The sequence below is a fragment of the Pseudopodoces humilis genome, chromosome 6 (assembly GCF_049639895.1).
Source record: "Pseudopodoces humilis isolate 2021_Gansu_Grassland_sample_001 chromosome 6, ASM4963989v1, whole genome shotgun sequence".
Lineage (NCBI taxonomy): Eukaryota > Metazoa > Chordata > Aves > Passeriformes > Paridae > Pseudopodoces > Pseudopodoces humilis.
The window spans coordinates 47347284-47365283 of NC_142205.1; the positions used below are offsets into that span (position 1 = coordinate 47347284).

General features: G+C 36.2%; 1 protein-coding gene across 3 annotated transcripts in view; it reads left to right on the top strand.

Annotated features, from left to right (window-relative positions):
* Window positions 1-18000, top strand: part of TBCK (TBC1 domain containing kinase) — an 88511-nt gene that overhangs the window by 28183 nt on the left and 42328 nt on the right. For all 3 annotated transcript variants that reach the window (XM_005517498.2, XM_088056977.1, XM_088056976.1), the window contains 11 exons: window positions 589-727; window positions 1615-1714; window positions 3572-3621; window positions 3960-4089; window positions 4924-5022; window positions 6248-6310; window positions 7164-7290; window positions 7709-7759; window positions 8459-8542; window positions 10819-10904; window positions 17048-17084. In XM_005517498.2, the coding sequence (XP_005517555.2) occupies window positions 589-727; window positions 1615-1714; window positions 3572-3621; window positions 3960-4089; window positions 4924-5022; window positions 6248-6310; window positions 7164-7290; window positions 7709-7759; window positions 8459-8542; window positions 10819-10904; window positions 17048-17084 (966 nt within the window). The remainder of the gene's footprint in view (window positions 1-588; window positions 728-1614; window positions 1715-3571; window positions 3622-3959; window positions 4090-4923; window positions 5023-6247; window positions 6311-7163; window positions 7291-7708; window positions 7760-8458; window positions 8543-10818; window positions 10905-17047; window positions 17085-18000) is intronic.

Consider the following 18000-nt stretch of genomic DNA (forward strand, 5'->3'; position numbering starts at 1 on the left):
TCTTTGGAAGTACTGGAAAACAAAGTCTTGGTGAAAGAGGTCACATTCTGGACTAAAATATTAAACTTCTAAGTTTTAAACTATAGTATGTTGAAAATGTTATTGCTCTTAAATCCTGATTAGTTTTTTCTTATGAACTTGGAGATATTTAGAAAATCTCATCTAGACAAAGATTTTTTGCCTTGTTAGAATGAGTGTGGTATGTGAAGGGAAGAGAGATTGTAACTACTCAGTAGGAATCACTTGTTTCTTATTTTATCTCTTAGTCTGCCTCTTAGTGCTATGTACAAAACACTGTTTTGTTTTGTTTAAAAGCACACAGGCAGCAAAAGTTCACACTCAGTGTATTCATGTGAGGGGTTCATGGCAAACTGCAGAAATACCTGCTTTTTTAATGACTTCTTTCCTTGAATCTCTTTAAACAGCACTTGTAAAGGAAAGATCACCTTTCCTCTAACTTCACATTAAGGTTATGACCTTTCAAGCAGAATAATTTTTATTTTTCAACAGTATGTGTTTAGAGTTGTAGAAAGAAATGCAAACTACCTAAAAAGCTGTAATTTATTTCTGTGTCATTTCTCCCAACAGATGAAGATAATGATTACCTAGCAGAAAGATCAATTGAAGAGGTTTATTATCTCTGGTGTTTGGCTGGAGGAGACTTGGAGAAAGAGCTTGTCAACAAGGAAATCATTCGATCCAAGCCACCTGTCTGCACACTTCCCAAGTTAGGATGGAGAAGCACTTTAATGAAAAGGAGGATGGATGGATGGATGGATGGATGGATGGATGGATGGATGGATGGATGGATGGATGGATGGATGACACTAGCAATTACAAGAGAACATCTCAGTTTAGAGACCTGTACATGTGGAAAACACTGCAAATGACATTTGTGAACAGAAGGAAATTGTCACTTCCCCTCTTATCCAGTTTAAGGCATTTGAATGCCTTGTATCTGTCACCTGAATGTAGGTGCTTTTCAGTTATGAGGGAGAAGTATTTTCCACCATGCTGTCTATCTTGAAGATGAGGAGTTAATTTCAAAAATGCAGTCTAACTCTAAGTGACACTGAGAATGCTAGGTTAAGTAAATTCTGAAAATCAGTTTCATATGGTCTACTTTAAAAATATTATAATAATGGAAAATTTGTGTACATTCTGTCTTGGATACCTTTGTATCCTCAGATGGACTGGAACAGAAAAGGTCAGACTTTTGCTTGGGGTTTTTTGTCATGATGGGAACTGCCTTTCGTATGATAATATTTCCTTTTTGCTTTTCACAATAAATGATAGGCCTGATCTGTGCAAGATCAAGGAATAAAAGGGGATATTAATCCCATGTCTCATAACTCTTTCTTTATATGCAAAGCAAAGTTATAGAAAACCTGAAATGTGCCATTTTACAGGAAAGGCTGTCTGAATAACTTAAGGTGATTGTATATTCTCTTGATAGCAGGTTTCATGCCATGCAGAGTGAACACAGTATACTTCTAAGTATATTCTAATACTTGTTTTAAAGAAGAAATTTCTTGATGTAAGATTTTTTTTTCCCTAGCTCAAGTCCTGAGTTATAAAATGACCCAATTCTTTTTTTTGTTCTCATTTTTGAAGCTTTTTATTAGAAGATGGTGAAAGCTTTGGGCAAGGACGAGATAGAAGTTCCCTCCTGGATGACACAACTGTGACTTTGTCTCTGTGCCAGCTCCGAAACGTAAGAGTGATATTGTGCATTTCTTATGTTCTTCTCTGCAGAAACATTTGTTTAAAGGGAATATTTAACAGCAGCTCCTACTGCTGTTTTTACCAATGGAACTGGCACTGATTCCAAGAGAACACTTCGTAGTGTCCAAGTTAGATTCTGGTTTGTGACATTAAATTGCTTTGTCTTCAAAAGCTTAGTAAATTTGATCTGTTTTCTGTCCCTCCCTTTCCTTTTTCTGTCACCTGCTTTGTTCCAGTGTAGTACATATATTTCTGTACCATCTGCTGTTCTCCATGATTGCTACAACTGTTTGCTTAGGGAATCTCTTCTGTATGCTTTAATTACTGTCTGTCAATGGCTCACATTATCCGAAATCATTTCATTTCCAACTCATTTCAGTTTCAGCTCCGCAAAAGCTTTATACTTCACATTGGATACCAGTTTTCCACTAGTTGATTATTAATTTTTGGAATATAAACAGCAAGTTCAAAAATTCTTCAAAGCATTTTACAAAATGCATCTTCATTGGGAAAATCAGCATATGATAACTCATGATTTGGCTTGATGTAATGGTCAGTCACAAGATTTACTGCATATATCACTGAAATGTTTTGACTGTTTACATGTCTTTGCTCATGTAGAACTTTATTGCTGTTAAATTGGGAAACTATGCTGCGTTGTTTGCAGTTTGTTTTTTATAGCAGCAGATGCAATTCTGTCAGATTTTTGTTTAAAAACCCTTTCCATATGATTACAGGGGTTAGTACAAAAAAGAAGGTGACTCCTGACTCTACCACCTTAGTATAGGAGGTAGTATGTCAAAAACTGTGTAAATACATTTCTTCATTAGAACTTTGCACTGCTTCACATAAATGCATCAAGGCAGACAAAGAACTGGGTTATTTTCTTCAGTTGATCAATGGGGCTTGCAAGGCAGGAGGGAAGTGAAAAATATGCAACATCTATTTTAAACATAATACACACTGCAGCTTCTACTGTTGCTCTCACTAGAGGGCAGTTTTTTAAGGCTTTTTAAAAATATTTTCATCTGTAATTTTGGATATCACTACCTGCTTCTATAAATACAGCAGGAAATAATTATATACTGAAGTTTCATTTTGTGGAAGATGCAGGACTTGCAGTGTTAGTTGAAATAAGTTTTTGAACTTGCGCAGTTTTTCAAACACCTTTTATAGAGCAGAGCATGATGCCTATAATCAAAAGAGGTGCAGTACTGAATGAACTGAGAATGAACTCCTCTGTCAGCCCCAAGAGGAACAGGCTGCCGTGTGCCTGCAAGTTAAGGGCTGAACTGCAAAACAGTGCACTGCAGGGAACATGGCATTAAATATTAATCATGCACCATAAGATGTCTGAAAACTTCAGTCAAAAAATCCACCCATGTTTGTCTGTCACCTTTGCTGAGTGTATTTCCTTAAAGGAATTCAAGTTTGTTTAACTCTTGAACTAATTAGAACCATAAAAGCAAGTTGTGCAGTAGATTTGCAGCTACTTGGATAGGAAGTCCATGTAGACAAACAAGGAAACGAAGAACTATGTAGCATTTTTGATCTGTTAATTCATGGTGCGTATAAACCATTTTTTGTGTGGAAATAGGTTTATGGATATCTTTAGGCAGGAGAACTTGAATCAGCTCCAAAAGGCCTGTATTAGCAAAAGGTTTCAGTGTTGAAGGCTGTATATGCTTCATGGCAGGCGGAGGACCGAGCTAATGCTTCGATCTCAAGGATGGTTACTGAATTTGGCAAATGAATTGCTATTTAATAGTTTTTGTATTCCACTAAGATTTCCACTTGAATTCTGAGCGGCATTCTGATAACAAATTGTTTTTCTTCCTCCTTTCAGAGACTGAAGGATGTTGGCGGAGAAGCATTTTATCCATTGCTTGAAGATGAGTAAGTATCTGTAAATTTGTGTATCTGTAACACACTGAATTTTGAGTTACTAGTTTTATTTGAGAATCACACTGCAAAGCTAGACACAACTGCCTCCCTTAAGCAAAACTAATGTGTCTTTGGCTCTGAAAGTCAAGACCTGATAAGCACACTGCACTTAAGGCCCTGATTACAAATTGAGGATCTTAGCCTCTGTCCTGGAAATCAATTGTTTGTGCTGAATAGTCAAAATTATCCATTTATTCTGGTTTCTAAATTAGAAATGCTTCATGTGGTATTAATTATTTTCAGTGACTTGTTTTTCTTGCTGTTCACTATTACTATCCTTTTTTTTCCAGCCAGCCAGCTTTACCTCATTCCAACAGTAGCAATGAGCTCTCTGCAGCTGCTACTCTTCCTCTGATCATCCGGGAGAGGGACACAGAGTACCAGCTAAATAGAATTGTCCTGTTTGACAGGCTGTTGAAGGTATGGAGTCCTTGTAATGCTGGATAATTTGATTTGTTCTTTTAATTGGACGATTTTGAAGCACCAAGTAATTGTAAAAGGAAGCAGAGATACAAGAGACCACAGTAGGAAAGGGGGAAGAAAAAAACCCTTCAGAAGTATAATAAGGTTGAAAATAAAAATAGAACAAATAATTCTCAGTACTGGTGAATATAAAAGTAGGTTTTAAAGCATGCACATGGAAATAGAGCTGATGCTAATACTGGTTATTTACTGATGAAAACAATTTTACATCCTTTATTTCATAACAGACTAAGTTATTATAGATATAAATATGCCTGTAAAATTTTTGCATTTCCAAGCAGTAAAGTATTGGAACACATGGCAGTGCCATGTCATAAATGTGAGGTTTATACTGGGTAAAGGAATAGCAGCCCCTAATTTACATATATGCAGAGAGATAGATTCCTGTTTAAGAATGAGAGAGCTGATGAGCATTATCAAGGATAAACTAGAAATGTTTAATAAAACCAAGACGGATGCAAAGTATGAAAAGACTTAGTATGAAAAGAAAGATATAATGAAGAAAAAAAACATAGTACACATTTAGATTAGGAGATCTATCCACGATATACCAAAGCACATGAATGCATTTATGAGAAAGAGTGGATATTTTAACATCAAACAGTAGTCCTTCATCCAGGCCTTCCAGTTAGAAATTAAATTTGCTTTTTGTGAAACTTGTATTCACTGTTTAGGCTTTTTCATTTGGGGAAAGACTGTCCCAGTTTTGGGATTTGAACTGTTGCAGTTACATGATAGCATTTTTTTGCAGTTAATCTCTTCTTTTTGAAGGCCTATCCATACAAGAAAAACCAAATTTGGAAAGAAGCCAGGATTGACATCCCTCCCCTTCTGAGAGGCATAACCTGGGCTGCCTTGTTGGGTGTTGAGGTAAGGGCGTTTGGAGAAGTTCCAGTACTGACTGGGGATGGAGTGGGTTTGACAAGGAATGGGGTTGACAAGGAAGGAAGCTGAAATAGGTTTAAAGATTTGGCAGGTAGATTACTGGAATTTAAAGCAAAATTAGTCATGAAATTGTGCAAATAAAGACAATGTTCTGACAAACTTACTTCTTTTCTGTAAGGGTATTTGATTCCAGAAAGCATATGTAAAGTTGACTGCCTTTAATTTCGATTATGACCTTCAGCGGAAAATAATACTCTGACATTTGGTAGTTAACAGGGGTTTTTTGTTTTGATTTTTAATATTTTGGTAAGTGCAGTTGCTCCAGTGAGCAGTAGTTGGATAAACAGGATAAAATGTGAAATGTATTTTTCTCATGTACTAATCAATACACTTCCCTGTAAGAATGGAGAATAAATCAATCAAATACAGTCCTTTTGGACAATGGAATGTCCCAGAAATGAAGGCTTCTCACAGAATTGCTGGACTACGCAGCTTTATGATCCTCTTTGCTTGCAATCCTGCAGCAGTGGATCATAAAGATTTTTCGAGATAACACATCCTAAGTTATTCAGGAGATTTAGCTTAGGATATGATCTTCTGAATACCATATAATATAACCAACAAAAAAGTTATAAAGGGGAAGAAAAACTGCTGGTCAGGCTTGTAGCCTGAGTCTTGGGGAATGAGTCGATTCTCACGCTTCAGCAACTTGCCATCTGTACAGTGTGTGTGCTTTCCTGTCCCATAACATTAAAATGGACTTGTTAATATTCCTGCCTTGGGATTTATGCAGGGACGGGCTGCTTAAGTCATCTATATTGGCAGAATCAATTAACAGGCAGGTGGATTCAGTTACTTTAGAGATGATGCTGAAAGCCACTTGCTGGTAGCTGAGGTAAGCACTGTATTTGAACTGAGAGCATCTCTTGACTGGAAAATGGGGAACTACAAAGTACATGGCTTTTTGTGTAATCAACTGAAAATCACTGAAGATCATGCTGAGCAGATGTATAGAAAGGTATGTATGTCTTAAGTTAGTAACAGAATAAAGATGGTTTTGTTAAAATTAAGCTCTCAGAATCTTCTGTTCTTCTGCTAACTGAAGTTCTTAACAAAAACAGTCAACTTCTATATATCACCATGTAGATTGTCTTATGCACTTACATTGGCGATGGCTTTCTAAATTCAGATATTCTTCCTTTACATTTAGGGTGCCATAGAAGCAAAATATGATGCCATTGATAAAGACACGCCAATTCCTACAGACAGACAAGTAAGACTTATGGTGTTACCAAATATTGTCACTTGAAGATATTTCCCACCCATCACTTGGCTATTACAGCACATGTGGTGGACAACAACAATATGGTTCCCCTTGCCCTCTAGCCTTTACTGTGGCAAGCATCTTGCAAAAGAGGTCGAGACAAATGCTTTAACTCAACTTACAACATGGGGAAGCTGAAATCCTTTTTTACTTTATAATCACTGTTTCTGTAGCAGCAGCAGTGTATTGAACAATATTAATGATTTATTGTTAAAAATCCTGGGTTTACCAAATATTTGTTGTGCCTGTTGGGCCTTGTAGCAGATACTGCTGAGTACCTTGAGGTCCTATAATGTGAACTATACTTTACAGAAATGGGGGTTTGAGCAATTTGGATCTCCAAGAAGAGAACATTCTCAAACATTTTCTTACCAGACATAAGACTTTGCAAACAACAGCTGTTCCTTTCAGCTGGGTGAAGAAATATTTTCCATCAAATTGGCTGCAATGTTGAGAACTCTGATTTATCTGTCTTTTAGAGCAAAGCAATATTAACACCTAAAATGAGTCCAGAAGTAACAAACCTGTAACTGTTGTCTGTTTTCTGCCTTTTTCAAGGGCTAGAACCCATTAAAGAATATGAGCACAGAAAAGGAGAAAAAAAAATCTCTATTTTTAAACTTTGACAGGTCTGTTAGGTTCCCTGTCAGTTTTGGTTTTGAGAATGATAGAGGAAGCAGATCATTTATGATGGTAGTCAGACCTACATATTTTGGCTGACTTCCACCTGGAGTGTTGTAAGATTGCTGTAGTGCTGCCCCACTTATCCCAATTTCTCTTTGAATGCTTGGCTGTGCTGCAGATTGAAGTTGATATTCCTCGTTGCCATCAGTATGATGAGCTGCTGTCATCACCAGAGGGTCATGCAAAGTTCAGACGTGTGTTGAAGGCCTGGGTTGTTTCCCATCCTAATTTGGTGTACTGGCAAGGTGAGTTTGACTAGTTGGCAAGGGCAGATAATTGAATGAAAAGTTTTGATTGACTTTAAAGTACCTCCTGCTTTTCACCCCCACCATATTAAGCCTTTTTTTTGGTGCTTTCCTTTCTGTTTCCTTTGAAGAATGACTCTGGGTTATTGCAAATTTAAATCCTAATAATTTATATTTAATTTGTAATAAAAGAATTCCCCACTCTGTTATATATTCAGTCTTCATAAGTTTCAGTCACTTTATTTTAAAATGATAAGTCCGTTGCATGCGTAGATTTCACTGTTGTTCTCACCATTACTTGAGGCCTGATAATGCAGTATCTAGTGCGCAAATTTTCGTTACAAATTAATGTCTTCATCTTGTGCATTAAAATAAACAAGCTCTTTGTGCTGTTTCTTCATGGCTTTTCTCTCTTTAGGTCTTGACTCTCTTTGTGCACCATTTCTGTACTTGAATTTTAACAATGAAGGTGAGTTTTCTGCAGTGAGTGAAGAAAAGCAGTCTTTCCTCTGTATCTATGTCCAGACAGATGTGTGTGAATCCACTTAGAGATAAAAAGTTTCTGTATCTGAAAAGGAATTTCAAAACTCTTGTTGCCACAGGTCAAAAGAAATGGTTGGGGTTTTGAAAACTGCATGTGGTGTAGTGCTCTTCAAGCAGGGGTTCAAGTACTGTTTATTGAAAAGCACAATAATGATGAATCATAAAAAGCACAATAAGTTTTGAGTTAGAAGAAGGAAGAAGTGCTGCTGTCGCAGTTGTATTTTTCAGTGAAGCTGTAGTTCAGACTTCCTTAACTTGAATGTACTATTTGGTAACCTAAGTGTTAAACTGTCAGGCCAGCTTTGTTCAGAAAAGCTGATGGTAGTTTTAAATGCCTGAAAGTTTCAGATCAGCTTTAGGTATATGACCTTTATCTTCTTAGAATGTGATTTGTTCATAACAGGTGTACTCCAAGCTTTTATTGTCTTGTACTTGGCTTTCTTTATATAGGGTCATTGTGTGGGAAGACTAGTTTTTTAGGACAATGACTCCTATTCTACTTACTGTGCATGCAATCATTTTTGTATACAGATTAAGTATTTATGCTTATTATCTGGTTAATAATGAACTTTTTTAGGTGTAATTGAATTCTGCGTTTGTCATCTGGTTTTTTTAATTCTTTCAGCTCTGGCATATGCCTGTATGTCTGCTTTTATTCCAAAGTATTTGTATAACTTCTTTCTGAAGGATAATTCTCATGTTATTCAAGGTAAGTCAGTCCCTTTATTTGGTATAGTTCTAAGAGAAGTGGAATTGTTTCTGGATATATAAATACTCTTTTTTTTTTTTTGCAAGGGGTTGCAAAATTGGGATGCAGTTAAAATCATGTAGCTGTGCAAGAAAATTTGGAACAAAATAAGTGGTTAAGGATTCAGATAGGAGACAAAATCCATATGTGCACACACACAGAAGTGTTCTATGTAATATCCAGGGTAAAAGTCAGTCCTGCAAAGCTGTGAAAATAAATAAGTTATTATTATAAAGTAAATAGTCTTTCTAGTGTTATGTTGTAAACGCTTACCCTTCAGGTGTTCAAAAGTCATCATGTTAGAGAAGCTGTTTGGACAATAAGGGAAAATGAAGAGGAACAGGACAAACTAGGGGTTCCTCAGAAAATTAAAGTTTTGGTATTCAGGAAAACAGTGATTTGAGGGGAATTTCTTATTGAGCAGATGATGTTATTCAGTACAGGACAGGAGTTGGAAAACCGGGAGGAATAATGTTCCATATTTCAGCCTTCAACAAGTATGTAGGTAACTTAGAGAAATTAAAACAGTAGCTGGGAATGTCTGTTGTAATTGAAAAGTAATTCTAAATTTCATGGAAGCATGAAAAAGAAATTGTCTCCACCTAGAAAGTCACCATGGCACAGTCTGTGTTGGGAGGATAATTTGTCTTCCGGACAGTCTATAAAAAACAAATGCTCTTTCAAAAGCCATTAGTAATCAAAAGAAACAGGTGGTAATTAATGTTTTTAATTGCAAGCAGTTATGAATGCTTATTGAATACTGAGTATCAGTATGGATTGTTGTCCTTGTATTTCTTTTAAAGAATTTTTTTTTATTTATTTCTTGTGGAACTCATCAGCTTTAAAGTGTCTGTCATTTTTTGTCTTCAAGGAAGGTAATTAAGAACTGATCAACAGAACTAATTAGATGTAAAAGCATTTAAATATTAGATAATTGGAGAGAGCTAACGTAAGGAGAGAATGCCAGGGTTAGGAGAATTTATGTATGAAAGACAGTTGGTAAGAGATGTTATGAACTGAATAAAATAATAGGAAAAATTATTTTAGAGAACATGTTTGCATCCTTTTTTCAGTAAAGAAAGATTGCTTGCAGTAAAGGTCTAAAGATGAAAAGAATAAATATGTTCCTCTGGTGACAGCTACTTTAGACTTCAAGATTAATAGCTTGGTAAAGACTTTTCTCAAGTGGTTATACTGTTCCATAAAATAATACTTTTGCTCTGTAGGGTTTCCTGCTGTTATTCCTAAAGAGCTTTGTAAAAATATGTATCAGCCAAAGTTAGAAATACAGGTCAGTAGGATTCTGTGAACCAAAGTAGTGTAGGCATTCCTGAGTTCCTGTTCTACAACTGGCATCATCAAGGACTCAGGGAGATGGGACCCTTCAGGGTTCTTTCAGTATTCTGATTAATCCTTTCTAAGGCTGTATGTCAAAAAACAATATATAAATAATGGTTTAAAGGAAAATGCTTCGTCTTTCCCTGCCTTTTTGAGGTAGAGGAAAGGGTTAAGAATATGTCATTTAACTACCCACTGCAATTTTAGCTGCTTTATGTCTTCTGTGTAGACATAAACTGTGTGCAGCATTGAGATGCCATCATGTTCTGGAATCAGAGTTTGCATTCTCTCTCTGTTGCTCCCCAGGACTAGCTCCCTGCAGCCTAATTGCTCTGTTCTTGGGAATGTGGAGGAAAAGGAATTACCATCTGTTACAAAATTGCAATCTTATTGCCTCTTCAGTTTTCTTCTAACAGAGTATGTGGCAGTGTGGACAAAACTGGGAGAGGGGCAGAACTGAGAGAAATCTGTCACTGTCCTGTGTTCTGCTGTCTGCTTCTCTTCCAATTAAAAGCAAGTGTTATTTAGACAACTTAATGAAATTGTACCCATCAACCTAATAGGCCAGGCTGAAGTTGTAATAAATTTTATCTTTTATAGTGGATATTTCTCCTTGCTGGTTACTAAACAGTCTTTAACTTTGCATGTCAAGCATACATCTCAACCTAAGTGTGTATCAAGTTAAACCATTGTTAAAAATCCAAATTGAGAAGTACTAAAGAAAAATTGAATGTTTCTTCCTCTGTATTCAATGTAATGATAACAAGGAGTGCAGTGGTGGTATTCACTTGCTGTTTTATTGTAGGTTTAAAATGAGTGGCCATCCTAGAGCTCTGTTGTGAGCAAGCAGCATGTGATGGCTTGTGGTTTTGACAACAGTCTCGGATTTTTCATTTCAGAGTACCTGACAGTGTTTTCCCAGATGATTGCATTCCACGATCCAGAGCTGAGTAACCACCTCAATGAAATTGGGTTTATTCCAGATGTAAGTGCTAAGGGTCCTTTTAAGTATTATCCGAAGGAATTAAAAATTGGAAAATGAGGGAAGCTGGGATGAGATGCTTTTCCAAACTGCTTCAGAAACACTTTGACAAAAATAAAACTTGCATATTAATAGACCTTCCTGAACATGCTGATAAAAGGGTAAAGTTTTGATTCTTGTTTTACGTGCTTTAGTCCTTCCTGGTCTGCTGGTATGGTAAATACAATAAAAATACTACTAGCCAGTTATTATAACTTAGATTCATCTTAAAAAGTGTATATGTATTTATTTTTGGAATGTGGGTTAGTATGCAAAAATTAGTGTACCCATAAAGTGCCAGTAGTGAAACTACTGCGGCTAATTGAATGCTGTTGATTAACACAAATGACACATTATTTTTCAAGTAATAGAAAAAGTACATGATCATCAATCTTGTAGATATGTCAGACCTTGGAAAATGCTAAGCAGTCATTTGCAGGGATGTGTCTCAAATATGGGACAAGTGCATAACATAGACAGAAGTTTTCCATTGGAAAAAAAATCTTCATGATGGAGGAAAATGAAAACTGAGAACACAACCAAAACACAGTAGAGAGGATGGGCTTTGTTGGAAAAAAGAAAATAAGGTCTTCTTTAGAGCCTCGCTTCACGCTATCGCGGTAAAAAGTAAAGCTTTCCTCCTTTTTTTAGAGAGGTGTGTATAATCAAGAAAGGCAGAATATAAATGTATTTAAAATTAATTTACAAATGTATATAAAAATACTGATGTTTCTGAAAAGCAGATTTAAGCAAGGCCATAGACATAATGTTAATTGATATGGTGTATATCATTCTATATTTGGCATTCAGAAATTTGGTAATTGCAAGTTGGTCATAAGAAGTGATGATGACTGAGAGGTCCAAATGGAAGATGATAACTGAACTAAGGAGTTGTTGATGTAAAAATAAAAATTTCATATATAAGAAATTTATATGCATTTCTTCTATAACTAATGCAAAGTTCAGTTTATCAGAAAAGCCTTATGCTTATTAGGAAATATTTTAAGCTGGAGCAGCAAGACCAAGCCATAGAAAATAATTTGTTTTACCCCATTCCTGAAAGAATTTGTGGGAGTTTGGGACTGGCAGATACTCATTTTCTGTTTACAAATATTGTAATGGAAAAGAAAGTATGTACTTCCATTTGTAGTGGGTGTTTTAATGTAATAATTTTGTTTGACTGATAAAAATTTAGGAGATGCAGTGGTGTTAAAATGAACAGAAGAGAAAGCCAGTGTATTGCCTTATAAACAGAGGAGTTTGAGAAAGGCACATGTATTTCAGATGACGCACATATGACAAGGGCAGGTGGGAGGAAGATTGAAAGGAAAGTGAGGATAAGGAGGAATATTTATCTGTAGAAAGCCTAAATATTTGGGTAGATGAAGTGCAAGGTTTAACAGCAACATTTAAATTCCTGAGGGAGAATCAATTTTGCAGCATCACTATATAAATGCATTTAATGCTTATTTTTTAAAGGCTGCACATGACCAAAAGAATTCTTTCCTTGTATTTTGTCCAGGATGCTAGTTCCCACTAAAGAGTTTGAGATGTAATTTCCCTGACCACCTTACAGGTCCTTGTGTGGGCTACTAATCTGTGCCAGAGCTGTGTAGCAACCCATCTTGGGTCTTACCTGAAATTTCAGCAGCTCCTTGTGTCTTACACAGTTGAAGACTTGCAAGGTACAAGTCAGATGGAATAGTTTGAAATCACATGTTTTCCTATATTTTAGTTTCTGTTATGCTAGTCATTGGACAGTATATAGTCATACATGAGCCTGTCTCTAAATCTGACAGTCTATGGATGATTAGGTAATAGAGTGAACAATTGCAAAAGAGGAATATTTTTTTAAAACTCTTCCATTGAATATAAAATGCAAGTTCTAAAGTTAACACTAACCTCTGAAGAGAGGTTGTCCTTTCTTAATTATCTTTCAGGGTTCAGGGGTTTTTTTAGTAACTAAAAGTTGTTCTTCCTTTTAGATTAGTCAGAGAGGTGATTTTTTTGTAACTGTAACAAGGCAGCACAGGATCCATCAAGGTGAAGGATATGCACTGTAGTAATGAGATCTGAACCAGAGTTTCGTGCTTGAGTACTAATCCTATCAAAGTAAACCCTGATTAATCTTTCATCATTGAAACACAGGCTCTGCTGCAGGGACGATTGTGTTCCTGGCACCCTTCTCATTTGCTTCAGGTCACGTAGCTCTCAGAATATTGAACACTGCTGAAGCTTGAGTTGTGAATATTATTAGCTGATGTGGTGCCTGGATTAAGTACCTTGCTGTGGCTATGTGATTTACATATAAATAGAGGAATGATATATACAGTGAATCTTAGAGTTCCTCTTTGCTCACTCTCCCGAAGTTCATAGTCTTCCCCACCCTACATAATGCTTTGTAATGCATTCCTTATGTTACTAATTCTGACCCTGAACAGCAGACCGTGCTAAACTGAAGAAAACCAAGAAAGTGTACAATGTTGCTAAAAGCATAGCGATTGCCATAAATTACTCTAAAGCACCTTCAGCTGCAAATTATGGAAGATAGACACAGTTGTCATCTATCCACTAGCACAGAAGGCAAACTGATTGCAGTTCCTTAATATTGTGCTGAAGCTGCTGGCACAGGTAGATAGCTTGGTTTTGGTGATATGCACAAGGTATCAGTAAGAGGGCTTCATCTTAAAAATCCTGCCCTTGAACTGCTTTCTCTGTTTGTCCCGTTACACAATTACCTGAAGATGAATCTGGAGGAGAAGTTTCTTGCTGATACTTTTATCTTGTAAAGAAAATGATCATTCTTCAAATTTTGTTTGTGTAGGTAGATACAGGTGGGTAGAATCTAAAATTAAAAATGTGAATCAATTTGCCTTATTTTTTGTACCTTTCTCTAGCCTTTAAGTATATTATTGTCTAGGCATTACATGGGATTGAAGCTAAGTATGTGTGTATTTCAAGTGTGGAACTGGAAGGTAAAATTTATAGAATAGACAATTTCCTTTGGAAGGGACCTACAAGACTCATGTAGTCCAGCTGCCTGACCACCTCAGGGCTGACTTAAAGCGTGCTGTTAAGGGCATTCTCCAAATGCCTTCTAAACACTGACAGCCTTGGGGCATCAACCACCTGTCTAGGAAGCTTATTCCAGTGTTTGACCACTTTCTTGGTGTAGAAAGGCTTTCTAATGTCCAACCTAAATCTTCTCTGGTGCAGCTTTGAAGTATTCCAGCGTACCTTGTCACTGGATCCAGGGAGAAGAGCTCACCATTTCCCTCTCACCTCCCCACCTCAAGAAGCTGTAGAAAGTAAAAAAATAGGTTTTATTATCAACTGAAAAATAAAGCAAAAAGCAGTTAGAACTGTTGTTAGAACAACTCGGCAAAATAAAATTCTGCTTATTGTTGTACAGTGTTGTTTCACACATACATCAAAAAGGAAAAAAAAAAAGAAACATGCATTTATAATAGAGGAAAAAAAACCGAAACTCTTTATCTTTGGATTTGGCACCTCATATAAACTGCAATATATGGTACAGCTAAAGTATATACAGAAACAAAGTTACACTTTTTCTGTATAACTTATTAATGAAGGGAGTTTTTCCTCTGATTTTAACAAATATAATGCTTTAAGGCAAGGAGGTGTTTGTAAGCCTGGAAAGGTTATGGATGCTATTAGTAAGTAAGGGAAGGAAAGGCAGAATACGGGTGGAATTACTCCCTGATGCAAAGCAAAATTCTAATTACGGCACTGCTCCTGTCAAAAAATGATGTGTTGGTTTTACAGGCTCTTTTTTTAATGTGGCGCATTCTCAGGCTATTCCAGCTGTTCATATGCTACTTTGATTACACATTAGGTATACTCCCCAGCCCCGGAGAGTTAAGTGTCAAGTAAAACCACAACCCCCTTAGGTTTCAGCGTTCATCACTGAAGGGTTGAAACCCTCTTTTCCTGGAGCTTGTTATTCCGGAGGCGCGGTGCTGTTCCGGGCAGTGGCCGCTGGAGGGCACCATTCCCTAGCGTTGTGTGCGGTCCTGGTCCCTAGCGCATCCCGAATTCTGTCCTGGAGTCAGAGCAACTCCTCCTTCCCTTTCCCTGGCATCACGGAGTAATGCCACCCGTGTTGTGCCTTCCCTTTCCTTGCTTGCTAATAGCATCCATAAGCTCTTCAGGCTCACCAACACCTCCTTGTCTTAAAGCATTATTTTTGTTAGAGGAAAAACTCCCTTCAATAAAAGCTCGTCTGACACCTTCTACTTAAATTGTTTGACGTACTTTTCATGTCACTGCTGATATGTTTGGTGAGGATAGGTTAGAGCAAAGCAGTGGTTTCCCATGTGATTACCTTTTAATAATTTTCAAAGCTTCACATTTCATGTATTTTCTTGTATATGTCTGTGTAAATGCATGCATGATAGAGGTGTTTGTGAAATTAAGAGAAAACGAGGATCTGCTTTAGTAAGACATTTAAATCATATATATATATATGAAAAGGAAGGAATAATTGCTTTTAAGTACCAAGGAAATAAAGCAGTTTACATAGTATGAACTTCCAAGCAAAGAGGAGCCTCAGGACACTAGGCTTGTTTTCCTACTGCATGGGAAGCAAGATATTGCATACAAACAAGCAGATAAACAGGCATTAGCTGATCACAACCACTACAAGGGATATTTCAGGGAACAGGATATGTTATTCCTAGAATGCCATCTATTTAAAACATGACATAGATATTCTCAGGGAAATAGTATGATTGTATTAGGGTTTATTTAACTTAACTTATTTAAGATTAAAATGACAATAGAAATTGATTTGGTTTGGATTTTGAATGCTTAAAAATCAATTGGTGGGCTGGAGGTCAAGTTTTATAAAAGCCTGCTGAACATTAAAAGTGGTGAATAGGTCATTGAACCACCTGTAGTTTAGGGACAGTATGGTTCAGATGCTCAGATGAAGGCATAGGAATAAAATTTAGAGAGAGCTGTGCTACGAAGCGTTTCAGCAAATGTGTACATCATTTAGTCAGAGCCAAAACCCAGTTCAGAGTTTATGGAATAAGAAGTAATTTAACATAATATCAATTATGTTTTCTGCTCCTCATTTGTTTACTTCCAGGAAAAGCTCAATAGGAGGATTAATTTGCACTTTTTATGAGTTAAAAAGTAATATATTAAGCTTTATGTTTAACTGTAAATCTTCATAGCACATGAACTATGCAGCTGAGTAAAATTTAACAGTGGTCATCTCACTCTTGCATTCCTAATTCATGGAAACCTTCTGTGCAGTTTGATGTTTCAAGAAAATAGATTCTCTTGCCTGTCTCCTGCTCAATACTTCATTGAAAAATGAGAAATTCTTAGTGTGTCAGAAATGTTTAGCTCTTCTTTCTTTGTATGATGTCATGAGTATGAAAGCTTGCAGATATTAAAGGTTTTCTGTAGCTGTTGCTGCAGCACAAGTCTCATAGGGCTGTAAGTGCTGGAGCAGGACACCTTCGGATGACACTGCCCCAATATGGCTGCAGTAGAACAACATAAATGCTTGGGTGCTAGTAAGCATTTACTAAGAATTAAACTGTCCTTGATTTCTCCACTGATAAGTGTGCATTTTAATAAATACCAGAGTAGCAGAAAAAGGCAGATGTGGTTATTTTTTCTCTTGAAAAATCATGATTTGAACTTTTAGTTATTTCTATAAAACTATCTTCTTCCATAGTCAAAAGGGTATCTTAAATCAAATTGGCTTAGGCTTTTTCAAGCATCCTTGGCTAATTTTTACTCTAGATTATTGAGAATTGCAACAGTTTAATAGAGCAGGTTTTTTACTTCTTTAAGACTTTGCAGCTTATCTTTTGCAAACCAGCCTAGTAAGGGTGGTGATTGATTTTTTTTGTTTTCAATATAGTGTCACAAACTAATAATTTGAAAAATTTGGGGATGAGAAAAGGGACTGAGAGTTGTCTGATACATCTGCCACTGCAGTTATTTTTCTTTCTAAATGAATTCACACAGAATAGGCAATTTTTAATGTAGTTGGTGATTGACATAGACAACTTGAGTTCTCAAAAAGTTTTTTGTCTTCTTCTTCCCCCCATCAACACCTTTGGCAGCTTTATGCAATTCCTTGGTTTCTTACAATGTTTACACGTGAGTATGCTTTTTTTTTCCTCTGATTAAATGTTGTTATATTTCTTAAGCTTAATTTTTCTCACTTTTCCAGCTAAAGCCTTTCTTAATTGGTATGATAGGTCATTTAGTAGGATGTTTATAATTTGCAAGGATGTGTTGTGGAAAATTCCAACAGTGGAAAACTCAACACTGCCTGTCACTTACTTTCTGCCCTGATTTGGTAATAATTAGTATTTCTCCTTCTTTTTTGAGTTGTTGTTATTCTTAGATTATCACGTAGTTATTATGTTGTCATTGTTACTATTATCTGGATGATGTTACACATGCAGTATTTAGGGTGTATTCAGATGATGATGTTATCTACTGGAAAAAGATGCAACAATAGTTAAAAAGCAAAACCAAACACCACTATCCTCTGCCATCACTCAAATAATGTAAGAAAGAGAATGACTTTGTTTTTGAAGATAATCATATTTTTGTTGCATATTGGCATACTGTTGTTCTGGTAGCACCAGTGTACTGTATTTGTGCATGTATATTAAGATAAAAGGAGAGCTTCTAATTTGGTGAGTTTTAAGTAAAGAGAAAAAAGTTAATAAATCAAGTCTAGAAAGCAATTTAAAATCCTTGATTTTTTTCATGTCATGTCAACATTGACAGATGTTGAATTTAAATTTTTAAAAAGTGGCAGAATGAAAAGAACTGATAGATTATTTCTCTCATGAAATATCAAAAAATGTAATATGAGATTCTTGATTGCATTTTCTAAAGGTACTGACTGAAAGCACTGTTTCTTGAAGTTGTCTCTTTTTCTATACCCTTCATGAGAATCACCACATTTGGAAAACCAAGGAGATGGTTTCCTTAAGCAATCAAGTGCAATAAAGTCTTAGAACTATTTAGTTGGAAGATAGCATATTTTAAGAGAGCCACC